The sequence below is a fragment of the Fukomys damarensis genome, unplaced genomic scaffold (assembly GCF_012274545.1).
Source record: "Fukomys damarensis isolate Sample0158 unplaced genomic scaffold, DMR_v1.0_HiC HiC_scaffold_15, whole genome shotgun sequence".
In the NCBI taxonomy this organism is placed as follows: domain Eukaryota; kingdom Metazoa; phylum Chordata; class Mammalia; order Rodentia; family Bathyergidae; genus Fukomys; species Fukomys damarensis.
Window position 1 is genome coordinate 34,010,560 of NW_022900927.1, and position 16,896 is coordinate 34,027,455.

The following is a 16,896-nucleotide window of genomic DNA, read 5'->3' on the forward strand; positions in this document are numbered from 1 at the left end:
ACTGCCCACCTAAAGCACACTAGGTGATTGCTGTACCACTGAGATATGCCTCCGGTTGAGATTATGTGTTTTGTCTCCCTGGTTTGACTCTGGATGGCAAGTAAATATTTTCTTATTCCAGGGTGGCCCCAAATTTGTGACCTTCCTGTCTCAGCTTCCCAAGTAGCTGAGTGCAGGTGTGTACCACCACGCACAGCTTCAGAGCATCACTCTTCATACATTAAAAAAGAAAGAAAGAAATATCCCCCCCAAAAAAGCTGTGCCCTTTTGAAATGGCAAATCAATAAGTGCTTCTTGCTTTGCACACAGCTCAGAAGGTGGGGCCTCCAAACCACCAGAGGAGAAAAAAAAGAAGTTAAAACACTTTAAATACTGTGGCTGACTTACCCTACACAGCCCAGCGGTCTGCCTCCCCAGTTGACATGAAGGCTCTCCTTATTCTGGGGCTTCTCCTCCTTTCTGTCACCACCCATGGGAAGGTCTTTGAAAGGTGCGAGTTGGCCAGAACTCTGAAGAGATTTGGAATGGATGGCTACTGGGGAATCAGCCTGCCAAACTGTAAGTCCCCTCTCCTTCCTACCTCCAAACAATTATCCACGTAGGGAACAGATACCAGGGGGAAATGGATGGTCGGAAGAGCTTTGAGTGAATACATGCACTCCTGTCTTTGTGAGTCTGAATACTTAACAGTGTGAAAATATCAGTTTGGTCCTTCAGAATCAGAGATTCCAGATGAAGGACTTGGGACATGAGAGGGAGACATGCCACACATTCTACCTTACACAGGACTTGCTGTCCTCCCCCAGTTACTAGATTGTTCTGTTACTTGGACTCAAAGGCCCAATAGACTGAGTAAAAGATATGTTGGAAGGACTGTCTGGAACATGGGCTCTGAGAGCATGGGGTGGCATAGAACATGGAGTGGCAAAGTATTTTTTTCTTAAATTTCCCAGCCATGACAGAACTTTCAGAGCAAAGCTTTTCTTCCTTCCTTTCCTTCTTCCTCCTTCCATCCGTCTGTCCTTCCTTCCTTCCTCTCCCTCTCCCTCTCTCATTTTTTATCTCCAGGGTCTCATTATGTAGCCCAGGCTGGCCTCGAGCTTATGGCAACCCTCCTGCCTCGGCATCCTGAGTGTTGGGATTGCAGGTATGTGGCACCACACCTGACTCCAGAGCAAAAAAAAAATTTTTTTTTTTTTTTGTACTGGGGATTGAACTCAGGACCTTGTGCTTGAAAAGCAGATGCAATGCCACTGAGCTAAATCTCCAGCTTCCAGAGCAAAATTTTAAAAATTACATTGAATGCTCAAAAGTTGGCAATAGAAGCTGTTTCCCAAGACAGTGTTATATAAGGAACTCTGAAATTTATCATGAAGTGTTTTATTACTCTGACTCACTCTAGGTTGACTTAAATATTTTTCATTTTCTTCTCCACAATTCAAGTTGTATCACAAGGAAATGTTACTTTACAGCTTACTCTATATTTGTCAATGTTATTGCTATACTTTTCAGATTATAGTTAAGCATTTTCCATTGGTGACTATTTTTGAATGGATAAGTGAGTAAATAGATGAATATATGGGTAAAAATCACAGAATAACCTTTTCTATTCTGTAGTCTTTGTCTTCAGGATTCTAATTTGACATCCAAATTCACCTTTAGGTATTATAATTTCTCTCTCTCAGAAAAATCTTTATTGTTTGTAATAAAATCATTTTTCCGTGGGCATTACAGTGCATGCTTGTAATCACAGCTACTAACAGTAGGATAGCAAATTCAAAGCCAGCCTGGGCAATTTAGCAAAACCTTGTCTCACATTAAAATAAAAAGGACTAGGGCGTAGCTCAGCATTAGAGAGCTTATGTACAATAGGTGAAGTCGGTGTTGAAAAAAAAGGCATTGTTTTTCATCACCATATGTACCTGCTATAAATTTATTAAATCTATCAACTCTACTGTTTTTTTTTTTACTCTAAGCCGAATATTACCTGAGCGATGAGATCAGAGGAAGAGTTAAAGTAATGGAGGAAACAGCTATTTTAACATTTTAAAAAGTACTTTATCTTGCTTTGTTAGTGTTACACACTGTTGCATCACAGAACAATTCCCTTAGAGGCTCCTTGAAGCTAAGACGTTGGTGGGACAGGTGGATTGGTACCCACAATCCCAGGTTCTTAGGGGCCTGAAACAGGGGGGTCATTTCAGCCCTGGAGAGCTATTCAGCAAGAACTAAATAAAATGTTAAACAGTATATGAATTAAATATATCCTTCTACATCGCTAGCAAATTAGAAGTAATTAAATAGGACTGATGTGGGGATACAGTACAAATCATTTAGTATTGCTGTTTATTACTAAAAGTAATTCCTTTTCAGGGGTGTGTTTGGCCAAGTGGGAGAGTAGTTATAACACACGAGCTACAGACTACAACCCTGGAGACAAAAGCACTGACTATGGGATATTCCAGATCAATAGCCGCTACTGGTGCAATGATGGCAAAACCCCAAGAGCTGTTAATGGTTGCGGTATACCCTGCAGCGGTAAGACAAGGTGGTACTGCGGGGTAGGGAAGGGCCCATCTGGTAACAGAGAATAGAAAGTCAAAGCCAGCGACTGACGGCAAGCACAGAGCCTGGATTATCATGCGGGAGTTCCTGGTTCCAACCTCAGCAGGGCAAAAAAATAAAAATAAAAAATAAATAAAAATAAGAAGCTAATGTAAAATGGCTGTGACTTTAAATATACAGAAAATTCTGAAATTGCTTATTAATTTAATCTAAATGACCTTATTGATGCTTTGTTCAGAACAATGTCCTTTTATTAGGAGTAGTTTAGGCATAATTTGGTTGTCTGATCCTTTTTTTTCAGTACCGGGGACCCGACTCAGGACCTTGCGCTTTCAAGGCAGGTGCACCGCCACTGAGTTAAATCCCTGGGCCTGTCTGATCCTTTTTTGATTGTTTTACCTTTTATTATAAGCTTTTCTAAATATACAAAAAATAGAATAAACAGCAATATATGTGTACACTTAACAGCTATTAACATTTTGCCATATTGCTTTCTCTCTATATAAAGTATACATATGTGTGTTTATGTACTACACATGTATATTTTTATTTTAAAGTGAGTTAGAAACATTCTGATATTTTATTTCTAAATTCTTTAGTTTGCAGCTCCAAAAGTACAGGTCCAACGTAATAATTATCGCAATAAATTAACTTACAGGTTTATATATTTGGGGTGAAACTCACTTTCTTCCTAGAAAAAGAACATATACTTTATTTTGTGACAATGGCGGGGGAATACTAGACTCCTGAACTCATATTAAAATTAAATAATGTTAAATAGTGCAGGAGATAGTGCATAGATCCTATAAATTGATGTTGTTAAATTTTTAAATAATAAAATTCTCAGTAGAAAAGATTATATTCAGAATATTCTTTTTTAATCTACTTAGTTTACTTTTAAAATATTTTCTATCATATAATAATATATCATCATTGAATAAAAATTTTTAAAACATAAGCAGAAAAAAAAATAGTGCCTATAATCTTACTTCCAAGAGAAATAACCATTGGTAACTTTTGGCGTACTTTCTTCCAGAATGTATAATAATCATGTATACATGTTACATCAGGCCCATATGTACCCAAACACAAACATGTAACCAAATTGTGTTTTTACAGAAATTAAATTTTATTACATATACTGCTTTACCGTTTGCTTTTCATAGAAAATTATTGTCCATATCAACAAATACAAATCCACATTATCATTTAAAAGAGTGAACAGAATTCTGCTATATGAATATTCTCTAATTTATTGCTCCAATTCTATTAAGCACTTAAATTTTTCCATTTTTTTCTACCCTTTATAAATTTGCTATGGAGACCTTTAGACATTCATGTTTGGGTACATTTCTTAAGTTTCCTTCAGATACAATGTTAATGTAGAATTGGTGAGTAAAATATTATTAGGCAAATTTTTTAACAGTGTGGTGCACAAAGATGACCTCCCATCATATTAGTTAATAATTCCAGAGCTTCTGATGACTTTAGCAAATGAGAAGCAGGATACTTGATTTCATGTCAAATGACATAGAATGGATAGTTCTATTAGCCTAAGATGGGTAACTCTAAATTTAAAATGAAATTCCTATGACAGTCATTTTCATTGCTCATCATCTCTCTTTCAGCCTTGTTGCAAGATGACATCACTCAAGCTGTGACTTGTGCAAAGAGGGTTGTGACAGACCCACAAGGCATTAGAGCGTGGTAGGTTTACGTGTTAATGGGGGAAAGCTGCCTGTGTCAACCCTGATGTACATAGCGAGAAAAGACCAAAGCAACCTGAGAACTGACTTGCAGTTTTTGGCTTATGTGAAACAAAGCATTACTTTTGTCCATCAACAATAGTCTACTTTTAACTGATTCAGTACCTTCTCTTTCACTCCTCAACAATTTTAGGGTTTTCTGGAGTTTTTAAGATTCTCCACACCCCAATAATTCCCTATATCATGAAAGTATTTGTAACATAAGTAAACATACTATATAACATTTACTGAATACAACCAAATATTGTGTCCAGCATTCTGTGCTCTACTGAGGCTTTGGGGAGAAGCAAAGTAATTGAGTGCATATCTCTACTCACATAGCAACACCTCAGCCTGGCTATAGCCTACCTTTTACTTATTGATAAAATATTTTGTTGCCCCAATGGATTTGATATATGTGTATTACAATGAAGACATGTTTCAATCTCTTTTCTGTGTGTTTCACTTTCTCTACAGGGAGGGATGGAGAAATCATTGTCAACACCGTGATCTCACTCAGTACGTGCGTGACTGTGGAGTGTAACTGCAAATTTTTCCTTCTTGAGCTCATGTTGTCTCTTTTTCATGTGAAGGGAGTGATAGTTAAGCGAAAGGTAACAGCACCGTTGTTTCCCTTCAAATAAAAAGAATCTTTACAGCAGCAAAAGCAAAATATATCCTTTCTTCTCAGAGCCTTGATGTTCATTAATGTGTTTGTCATTTGATATTAACATTTTTCAGTTTGCTAATAGAACTAACACTAGTGAAAATTCATCTAAACCCTTGATTCTCAAATACATCTGCAATACATTCAGTCCTTCATCAAGAAAAAAACACAGATTTAGTGTAGTCCCCAATAAAGGATAAAAAAGGGCTGGGGATTTAGATCAGTGGTTCCACTGCCTGCCTCACCAGCACAAGGACCCAAGTTCAATCCCTGGTACCAAAATAATAAAATATAAATAAAATAAAGGATCAAAAAAATGACAAAATGCTACCTGAGAACAAATGAACTTTGGCAGAATTTCATCTTTGCCTTCACTGGTTCTGTCATCCTTCATCTGATGCCTTCACCTTTTCTGTCATCTCCTAAAGCAGTAAAAATATACATTATGTTGGGCCGTATCAATCTTGAAAGTAGCAGAATGCCAAATTGCTCAGAATACAGACTGAGTGAATGAAGAATCCCTTTCATCTGTATGTATGTGATTCTGGGGATCAGACACAGGGCCTTGCCCATACTGAACAAGACTTTCAGCACTAAGCCACAAATTCAACCCTTTGAAAACAAGCAGATCAAAGTGTGACACTGAGTTCGAGTATTCTCTTAGAAATCTTGTGTTTGTACAGCTTTAACATTGGATTCACAATTTGCATCAATCTGTTTTAAAGCTTGAAGGAATGCTTACTTCTTTCTGATCATGAAGGCATTCCGAAGAGATTAAATGAGTTTTTGCTCTTCCCCATTTTCTTAACTGAAACACATGTATTTTAACTGGATCTGAGACAGATGAGCTTTCATTACTAATTAACCATAGGGTTACTGTGCATTTTGTGAAAATGCAAATATTATCATTAAAGAATTTGCAATACATACTTTGTCTGTCTTTGTATCTCAGGAGAAAAAATTGTATGTATATTTCAAAAATAAATTAAAAGGACCTGGTATTGTTAACATCTTTTATATCCTGCACAGAAACAGCTGGATATTGATGGAGAAAACTCTACAAGTGTGCAGACAAACCTCACTGGAAATGCTTAACAATGAATCTCATGTGGGTCCTCCAGCCTGCCTGGCCATCTTCAATCCTTCTTTTCAGGGTCTCCAGTCTCCAAAACGACTATGGTATCTTATATTTCCCCTTCTGTTCGAAGCCCCAGCACACATGTCCAACCTCTCTCTGGCCCCCTCATCCTCCTCTTTCCTCAGCTCTCAACAGATATCTGACTGCATATTTCACTGAAAGAAAGGCGAAAACTTCATACCAACCTTTCCCCTCCCAGTCACGTAACCCTCCAATTATGACTGTATCTTTTGTTTCCTTTGCAGCAAGACTGTTGGGGAAAAGTCAGTACTCAATCCTCTCCACCTCCTCACCTCCCTTTCTCTCTAACCCGTTCTAATCTTACTTCTGTCTTCACCCTGCTTCAACTGCTTGCCCATGCTGTCTCCTGTGACTCCGTGGTGCAAATCCAGTGATCATCTCTGGCTCGGCTCTCTTGACCTCTTAGCATTTGACCTGGGTACCACTTCCTGCTTCTAGAAACTTATGTCCCTCTGCCTCTGACTACCTCTCACCTCACTGAATGTTCCTCCTTCATCCTCTTTGCTGGTGCTTTCTCTGCTATACCTTTTCTAAATGTGCACATGTCCCTGGCTAAGTCTATAACCATTTAACATATTACAAAGTTTACTTATTTATTAACAGTAAATATGCATAATTTCACTATTTTCAGTTATCCATGGTCCAAAAGATCTGAAAATATCAAAGCAGAAATAAACAATTCGTGGAAGTTTTAAGCTACACAGCATACTAAATGGTGCAATAGAACTTTTCATTATCCTGCTCTTTCTCACTGAGGACAAAACTGATGTCTGTGCAGGGCATCAACACTGTAAATGTTACTTGCTCAGTAGTCACTTAATAGCTAACTGCATTGTCAGACTGACAGTGAGTGGTGCTAGGAGTTTATGTTCAAGTATCCCTGTTGTACTTACTTATAGCTATTTTAGTATTTTACTGTTATTTGTTGTTAATCCCTTGTGATGACTAACTCAAAAATGAAACTATCATATATTCAGGTATGTATACAGAAAAGACAATATACACAGAATTCAATGTTACTTTTAGTTTAGGATATACATTACAGTTCATGGAAAGTATCCCTCATGAATAAGTGAGAATACTGTATTTATCTCTTCTGCAAAAGTATCACTTTCAACAGAACAGATTTTCCACTTTTGAGTGTACTGTAAAGGGCAAATGGTGAGCTCAGTGGTAGAGCACTTGTCTAGCACATGTGAAGCTCTGCTCTGTGTTCCATCCCTGGCATTTTCCACAGAGAGAGAAGGAGAGTGACTGGGAGGGGAGAGGAGGGGAGAGGGAGGAGAGGGAGAGAGACAAAGAGACAGAGAGAATGTATTTGACCTGAATCCACCTACCTGCTGCTTCCCATCTATATTTCTTTAGGCAAGCTACTTTATCTCATGGGAGCCCTATTATTGATCTATAAATGCATATAATATTTACCTATAAGATCATTGTAGGAATTCTGATATTTATTAAGTACTAGCACTTCAGAAGCATTCAAAAAACAAAAGCTAGTAGTTCCCCCCTTTTAAAATTAATCTTCAAAAAGTGCTAAACTCTGCATATGTCCTGATCCTTCTAGTTCTCTTCATACCCCAACATCACCTACCATTGGGATTATTGTCAGGATGCCAGCAGCTCTCCCAGAGCCTAGTCCACAGTGAATTTTTAAAACTGATTTTGAACCTGCTGCTCCTCAGTTTAAAATCTGGAAACTTTCCTATAAATTTCAGGTAAATTCTAAGTCCCATTATCTTGGGGATCTGCACCTGCTCCCTCCAGCTTCATTTCCTTGATGTGTGTCATAGTTAACATAACACTACTCTCTGTGTCTTCACCAGCCTACTCTTCCCTGTTCCCTCTGGAACAAAGAACATGCTGTTTTTTCAGCTGCCATTTGTTCCTGTTTTCTCCCACCTGACTCATTTGACTACAGCTCAGCATTCAGGTGTTACCTAGAACATACTAAACAGGTTTATCACTTCTGCTAAGCTTCCCACAAACACTGTGCTTTCCATTCTGTAGAAATCTCCTTTTGGAAAATTTGTTTCAATCAGCCATGACTTCCTTTTAATAAACTCTTAAGAGAGCCAGGTGTGGTGGAGCACACCTCTAATCCCAGCACTCAGGAAGTTGAGGCAGGAGGATTGCTGTGAGTTTGAGACCAGTCTGGGCTACATAGTGAGTTCCAGGTCAGTCTCAACTACACAGTGAGACCCTGTCTCAAAAAAACAAAAAATAAAAAAATCCCCCTCTAAGAGAGATAGGAAGAGGGCCAGAGATTTAGCTCAGTAGTGTCACCACCTGCCTTGCAAGTGCAAGGACCCGCATTTGATCCCTGTACCAAGAAAAAAAAAAAAAAAAAAAAAAAAAAAAGAGGAAGAGGATGATATTTACCTATTACTCACCACACCCTGAGGTCCTAGCACAGTGCTTGCTAAGCAGATAGTAGCTACCCGAAAAACCCAGTTAGATCACAGGTGGACAGCCACAGCCAACACAGCTACTATTGAACAAAGATACTGTTGAAATTAAGAGGTTAGAAGCCAGGACACCTTGCAGAAAGTTTTTCATTTTGAAACATACTCTGTCAGTGACTGAACTAAAAATATCCCCTTTGAGATGTTCTCAATGTTAGAACTGTTTGTGGTGATTCCCCAGATGTGGCCCCTCCTCTGCTCCCTGCCTTTGCCCACATTGCTTCCTCTACCCAAACACAGCCCATCCACTTCAGTCCCTGCAAACTTGCACATTTTAATGCCAAAATGGGTTGCACTGGGCTTCCTAATAACCCCTTCTGCATGCTCACTCTGTTGTCTTGGAAGTCCCTGTACTAGCACAAGTGGTCCACAAGGTGCCCCATGTTTATTTGGTGAGTGGATCTAGGATTCATAAACTATGATTTTCTGTTAAGGATTTGTGCTCTGAGGATTAAGACTAAATTTTACAGTGGGGTACTAGAGTCTTGTGCATATCTTAAATCTCCTTGGTATATATATTCAGACATGATTATTCTATTGGTGGTGATTACAACAGACCTATCAGGTACAAGGAATAGAGTCATGGCAGAGAGCAACTAATAAAAGGACTTACTAGATTAGTAGGAGAAAGAAACAGGCCACCAACTAAATTCAATGGAGATTTCCTGCTATTTACAGTACATAGGAAGAAATATTTTCTCTTTATTTTAACCTTATAAAAGTAGTAGGGGTCTAAGGCAGTGTAGGTGAGGGAAGGATAGTAAGTGAGGCAACATCAAAAGTGAAGACACCCAAGAGAAAGAATATAAAGCAAATATAACAAAGAGAAGAGCAAGTTCTACTCTGTAGCTGGAGATGAAATACAGAGCAGGATCTTACTATCTGTGTGCTATCTATTAGGTTCAGTAATCAAGAAGCAGGTTTCAAACAGTCACTTGTGTTTTCTTCTAGAGACTATGACATGTTTTGGCACTATAATAAATACAAAATTTTATTGACATTTCTCCTCTATTGCCATTCAGCTTTTTCATTGCCATTGCTGGCTTAAACCTTTTTGTTTTCATTTGATTTAGATATGAAATCTCACAACATTGCACAAGCTGGTCTGTATTTCATGTGAACAATGATCCTCCCACCTCAGCCTCCCAGGAGCTGGAACTAGAGGGATGGGCCAGCTTCACTTGTAAATGTAAAAAATTCTTCTGTGGGTATTTTAATTAGATTTGCATGGGAGCAATGACAGATATGTGGCTCCAGCCCAGGCCTTTGACACTAGTTCCACAGTAGATTATTTTGCATATTACGAATGGTGAAAATCTTTGTCTTTTAAGAATGTACCAGTTTAGATTAGAGGGAAGATGGCAGAGCAGTAAGTGACAACAAATCAGCCTATCCAAGATTTGGAAAATGATATTGAAGGTATGGGCAGCAGGATGGACAAATGTGAGAATAGAATTTCAGAACTAGAAGATGATGCTTCCAAAGACCAACTACTCAAAGACATCTTAAAGACAGCAAGAGAAAAGGAAAAATTGATCCAACAACTGCTGGATGATTCAAAGAAGATAAATCTAAGAATAATTGGAATTAGTTAAAAATCAGAAGACAACACAAATTACATAAATAACCTGTGCACAGAAAACTCCCCAATTATATGGAAAGAAATAAACATACAGTTAAGTGAGACATATGCAACTCCAAATAGCTATGAGCAAAAGAGAACCTCTCCATGACACATTATACAGAAAATTCCAGAAGTCCATCACAGGAACAACATCTTACAAGCTGTTAGAGAAAGGCAACACATCACATACAAAGGTAAACCCATTAGACTCACAGTGGACTTCTCTACACAAACCTTAAAGGCCAAGAGGTTTTAAAGTGAAGACTCTCAAGACCTAAAAGATAACAACCTCCAATCCTGACTTATGCATCCTGCAAAATTTTCCTTTAAAACTGATGGGGGAAATAAGGAATTTCCATAATAGGGAGCACGTAAAGAAATTCATGGCCACAAAACCAGCATTTCAAAAAATTGTCAAGGATACTTTAAAAAGAAACAATGAAGCTAGCAATGCCAATATGTCTAAAAGAATGAATATACCTGCTGGGATGAGCAGCTAAATAAAAGGAGAAAAGTGAGTAAATCTGCAGCAGGAAAATAATACAATGATGAGAATAAGTCAATACCTCTCAGTAATAACACCCAATGCGAATGGTCTCAATCCCCCAATTGAAAACACAGATTGGCAAAATGGATTAAGAAAGAAAAACAACAATATTCAACATAGAAGAAACACCTTTAACTCAAAAAAGATACTCTTAGATTAAAAATCAAAGAAATGAAAACAGTGTTCCATGAAACAAGAATCCAGAAAAAAAAATCAGGAATTGCTATCCTTTTTTCAGACAAAAGTGGATTTCAATGTAGGATTGATCAGAAGAGACAAGAAGGTCATATGTATCAGTTAAAGGAAGAGTTGATGTGAAAAGGTGAAGTCACAACAGATACAACAGAAATGCAGAGGATAGTCAATACCTACTTTGAAAACCTGTACTCTAATAAAATGGAAAACACAGAAGAAATGGACAGATTTCTATATACTCATGAATTACCAAAGTTGAACAAAGAAGATAAAAACATTTTAAATACCCCAATTACAATCAGTGAAATTGAAAATGTAATTAAAAATTTACCAACAAAGAAAAGCCCAGGTCCTGATGGATTCACTGATGAATTTTACAAGACATTTAGAGAAGAACTACTGCCATTATTCTTAAAACTTTTCAATGAAATTGAAAGGGAAGCAATAGTTCCAAATTCATTCCTGGAAGCATATATCACTTTGATTCCCAAACCAGGGAAAGATGCAACTGAAAAAGAGAACTACAGGCCAATCTCCTTAATGAATATAGATGCAAAAATACTTAATAAGATACTAGCAAACAGAATACAGAGGATCATCAAGAAGATCATACATCCTGACAAGTCGGATTTATTCCAGGGATGCAAGGATGGTTCAACATATATGTCAATAAATGTAATACACTATATTAACAAAGTCAAGGACAAAAACCATGTGATCCTCTCAATAGAGGCAGAGAAAGAATTTGGCAAAATTCATCACCCATTCATGATAAAAACCCTGCAAAAAATTGGAATAGATGGTCTATGTCTCAACTTAATAAAGGCTATCTATGAAAAACCAACAGCCAGCATCATATTAAATGACCAAAAACTGAAAACCTTCACGTTAAAATTGGAAACAAGACAAGGATGCTCACTATCACCACTTCTCTTCGATATAGTTCTGGAAACATTAGCCATAGCAATTAGACAAGAGAAAGAAATTAAAGCAATAAAAATAGGAAAGGGGAAAGTTTAAACTGTCATTATTTGCTGATGATACTCTACATTGAAGACCCAAAAACTCCACCAAAAGATTTCTCAATTTAACTGACACTTTTAACAGAGTACCTGGATACAAGGTCAACACCCAAAAATCAATAGCCTTCTTGCACACAAATAACAGACTCACTGAGAGAGAAATTATGGAAACAATTCCTTTCACAATAGCATCCAAAAAAATGAAGTATCTAGGAATCAATCTAACAAAAGCAGCAACAGACCTCTACACTGAAAACTATAGCACTTTGAAAAAAGAGATCGAAGAGGATATAAGAAAATGGAAAGATGTCCCCTGCTCCTGGAAGAATCAACATAGTGAAAATGGCCATACTACCAAAACTGCTATACAGATTCAATGCAATGCCAATTGAAATCCCAACAGTATACTTTGCAGAACTAGAAAAAAGAATCCAAAAATTCATTTGGAACCATAAGAGACCTAGAATAGCAAAAGCCATTTTAGGCAACAGACACATGGCAGTGGGTATCACAATTCCCAATTTGAAACTATACTACAAAGCCACTGTGATAAAAACAGCATGGTACTGGCAAAGAAACAGACCTGAGGATCAGTGGAACAGATTGGAAGACACAAAAACAACTCCAGATGCACTCAGCTACCTCACCTTTGACAAAGGAGCTGACAGTCCCCACTGGAGGAAAGATAGCCTCTTTAATAAATGGTGTAGGAAAAACTGGATCTCAACCTGCAAAAGATTAAAACTAGACCCTTATCCTTCACCATGCACTAAATTAAAATCCAAGTGGATTAAAGATCTAAATATAAAAGCCAAAACACTAAACTTGAAAGAAGATAAGTTGGGCAGAACTCTGGAAGACATTGGCATAGGAAAAGACTTTATGAACAAATCCTCAGTAGAATGGGCACTAGCAGAAAGAATCAACAACTGAGATCTCATCTTATTAAAAAGCTTCTGCATTGCAAAAGAAACTATCAACAGAACTAAGAGACAACCTACAATGTGGGAAAACCTTTTTACCAGCTGCTCCTCAGACAAAGGACTATTATCTAAAATATATAAAGATCTCAAAACAACCAGCCCCCCCAAATATAAAGACTCAATTCTAGAATGGGCATCTGAAAGGAACAGACATTTCTCAGACAAAGAAATAAAAGCAGCAAATAAATATATGAAAAATTGCTCCACATCACTGGTCATTCGAGAGATGCAGATGAAAACAACACAGATTTCACCTCACCCCACAAAGAATGGCTACTATCAAGAAATCACACAACAACTAATGTTGGTGCGGTTGTGGGGAGAAAGGAACCCTTCTCCATTGTTGGTGGGAGTGCAGACTGGTGCAACAACTATGGAAGTCAATATGGAGATACCTCAAAAAACTAGGATTAGAGGTTCCATTTGACCCAGCCATCCCTCTGTTGGGTATCTTCCCAAAAGAATTAAAAGAATCATATCACAGTGATATACACACACCCATGTTTATAGCGGCACAGTTTGTAATAGCTAAAACTTGGAAACAGCCCATCTGTCCATCAGTTGGAAACTGAATAAAGAAGATGTGGTTTTCTTATAAAATGGAATACTACTCAGCCATAAAGAATGAGAAAGTAGATTCATTCATAGGTAAATGGGTACATTTTGAGGATATACTCCTAAGTGAAATAAGTCACACATGTGTAAATACTGAATAGTTTCTCTGGTGTGAAAAACTAAAATAGTACTCAAGATCCTAATGGGACAATTAGCAATGTGAAATAGGAAGAAAAGGACCAAAGGTGTAGGGACAGTGAGAAGGATAGGGAAAGGGGAATAAGGGAAAAGGAAAAAATATGAGAAAATGTAAAAATGGAATTAAAGTGTTTGAAGGTGGGGAGGGAAGGAGGGGGCGAAGGGAGGGTGGGGACAAGGGGAAAAAATGAGAACCAAGACCTGGCATGTAAAGGTACAAGATCCCAATAATGAATGAAACTGTACTGTCTACCTAGAATGTACCAATAAATTCAATTTAAAATTTTTTTAAAATGTGGTTTTTGTTTTTTATTTTTTATAAAATGGAGTACTGCTCAGGCATAAAAAATGAGAAATTAGAGACATTTATAGCTAAATGGATGTACATTGAGGCAATACTCTTAAGTGATATAAATAGGACACCCAGGTGTAAATACCAAATAGTTTCTGTAGTGTGGGAAACTGAAAGTGTAAATAGGACTAAAGGGTATAATAGATAATGTGAAATAGGAAGAAAAGGGACAAAGAGGAAGGACAGGAGGGGTAGGGGAAAGGAAAGAAGGGAATGGAGTTAGTATGAGAAAATGAAAAGAAATGGAAACCAATTCTCTGTAGATAGGGGTTGAAGGGAGGGCAGGGGAATGGGGAAAAAATAAGAACCAAAATGGATTATGTAAAGGTACAAATTTCCAACAGTGAATGTCATTATATTGTATACAGTAAAGGTACCAATAAAACTACTTTAAAAAATAAAGCAAATATTTGCTGTCCATAGTGGCACCAAATTTGTGATCTCAATTTAGCCTCCATAATAGCTGAGAGTATATATGTGAACCACCACATCTGACTTCAGAATATCACTCTTCATACATCACACACACACACACACACACACACACACACACACACACACACCTTTTCAAATCTGTGGATCGCTTAGTACCTCTTGATCTGTAATGGAGCTCAAAAGGTGGACACACAACCACCAGAGGAAAGGGAAAGTTAAAAGGTGTAAAACATAGATTTCAGCTCATCCTAGGCAGCCTGGAGTTCTGCCTTCACAGACAACATGAAGGCTCTCCTTACCCTAGGGCTTCTCCCCCTTTCTGTCACTTTTCAGGACAAGTTTTACGGGGATGTGAGTTGGTCAGAACCTTAAAAGAATTGGAGTGTTTGGCTACAGGGGCATCAGCCTCCCAAACTTAGTAAGTGGACTCTTCCTGACTTCCATAGTTAGCGACACATACAAAAGATACACATACAACAGAATGAATGGCCAGAAGAGGCCTTCTCAGTGAACATCTTCATTCATATCTTACCCTGGACCCAGCCACAGTACCCGGAAGCTGATGAGGAGGCCGCTGAGTCCAGGAGACCAACCTGGGCCACACAGCCATACCCAGTCTCAAAGCAACAACAAAAACATAAAGCGTAAGCGATTTGAAGTTACTTATATTTTTGTACTTATACAGTAAATCATTAATAAAATGGAATTAGCTACATAGAACCGATGTAGGCACACAGTAAACATGATTTAATGTTGCTGTCTATTATTTAAAATAATTTTTTGGCACGGTTGTGCTTTTCCCTGGTGGTGGAGTAGTTATAACATGTGAGCTACAAACGAGAGTTCTGGAGACAAAGCGCTGATGGTGGCATCGTTCAGACCAATACTACTGCTGTACCGATTACAAAACCCCGGAAGCAGTTACCGGGCTGTAGTGTATCCAGCAATGCTGACACAAGACAGTGCTGGAGCGATGGCCAAGACCCATCTGCTCTTATTTGCAAAAACAGGCATTCAATGCCAATGACATAACCTTGCTAGATTCTTCAGGGAACTAGAAAATATCCATCTCAAGTTCTACAAAGTGGTTATTATTCCCCTTAAAATCCTCTAGGTAACAAATTAGAGTCCGAATCTGAAGCAGGACATGGAGGACCATCCTGCTGAGCCCCGCTTGTGCCAGTGCGGATGCAGAAGCAAACCCAGCAGCCCCATGGAGTTGGCACCACAGGCAGAGGCTGCAAACCATCTGCAGCCTCTGGTCAGGAGGACGGCATCCAGGAGACCCTGGAGGGCACGGTGAGCAGGTACGGGGGAGGGGACACCTTCTGCCTGCCCCCCCAGGAAGTGGCCAGGTTCTCTCCTGGTTACTAGTTCTGAGCCAAGCCCTAGATACTGCCTGGAGAACGGCAAAGGGCTCAGGGATGATGGCGGTGTCGCTGCTGGTGGCCCCTCTCTGTTAAGGCAGGAGGCTGCATTTGCATTTAGGGCACCAGCAGAAATGGTGGATTGGATATCGGCAGAGAAAATTCAGAAGGAACATTGGAGGAATGGAGGCAGAAGCTGATTTACTCAGCTGTGCAAGAGAATGGAAAGGAGAAATGCCCTGTGCCAAACTGATGAGGAAGGTGTACAAGGGGCTGCTTGGGCAGCACCGTATTTCATGTGTTCAAGAGAGCTATGATGCTCTGAAATGGACGTTATTTCAGATATTCAGCCAGGACCTCTTTTCTATCCTGGATAAAAGAAAAAGACATTCCTAAGTTTTCTGAAAAACTGCTTCTTTTTTTATAAGAGTATAACTGCATCCACCAGTATAGCTTGGGTCCCAAGAAGTATACAGGATCACACGAGTCTGGAAAATTACATAAATGTGTGGAATTATCAAAGACGCAGTGGACTGAACGTAGTGGAAGTAAACACTCACGAGAGAGGGAGTGTATGCAGCATACTTTTTTGTGATGCTGTTCTGGAATACGTACCTTAGGAAGCTTTAAATCATGCTCTGTCAAGTCACTGAAGTGTATGAACAAGCTAGGACAGCTGAGATCATTCCCCTTCTTCTTAGTCTCCTGTTTTAGAGACAGCATGGGGTCCTCTGAGCTTCATGATGAATCATCTGAAATCTATAGGCCACACGTGTGGATCAAAGGAGATTTGAGGCAGGTTAGCATGCTGCAAACCAGTGTACAAGTGGGCATGACCTATTACTCCGGGTACTCTCAGAGACCTGTGCCAGCACCTAAAGTCAATCAGAGAAGGCTGTCTTCAGTCCTTCATTACAGGATCAACCTTTGCCCTGCTCTGTGAATCCAATGAGAATACTGTTTTCATTTCTTCTGGCATGAAATCAAACAGGCCCCCCCCAACCTTTTTTTTTTTTT

The 16,896-nt window shown here is 38.7% G+C and overlaps 1 protein-coding gene and 1 pseudogene across 1 annotated transcript; both read left to right on the plus strand.

Annotated features, from left to right (window-relative positions):
* Positions 1 to 356: 356 nt before the first annotated feature.
* On the plus strand, positions 357 to 5,059 carry LOC104876249 (lysozyme C). Its single transcript, XM_010644207.3, has 4 exons — positions 357 to 558; positions 2,374 to 2,538; positions 4,194 to 4,272; positions 4,788 to 5,059. Exons 1-4 carry the CDS (start codon positions 423 to 425, stop codon positions 4,852 to 4,854), a joined length of 447 nt encoding a protein of 148 aa, XP_010642509.1. The 5' UTR covers positions 357 to 422; the 3' UTR covers positions 4,855 to 5,059.
* Positions 5,060 to 15,374: 10,315 nt separating this feature from the next.
* On the plus strand, positions 15,375 to 16,673 carry LOC104876273 (annotated as a pseudogene).
* Positions 16,674 to 16,896: the final 223 nt, after the last annotated feature.

Coding starts and splice junctions, on each gene's coding strand:
- LOC104876249 (XM_010644207.3), top strand. CDS start 423: ATGAAGGCTCTCCTTATTCTGGGGCTTCTCCTCCTTTCTGTCACCACC. Junction 559..2,373: donor GGGAATCAGCCTGCCAAACT/GTAAGTCCCCTC, acceptor ATTCCTTTTCAG/GGGTGTGTTTGGCCAAGTGG. Junction 4,273..4,787: donor CCACAAGGCATTAGAGCGTG/GTAGGTTTACGT, acceptor CTTTCTCTACAG/GGAGGGATGGAGAAATCATT.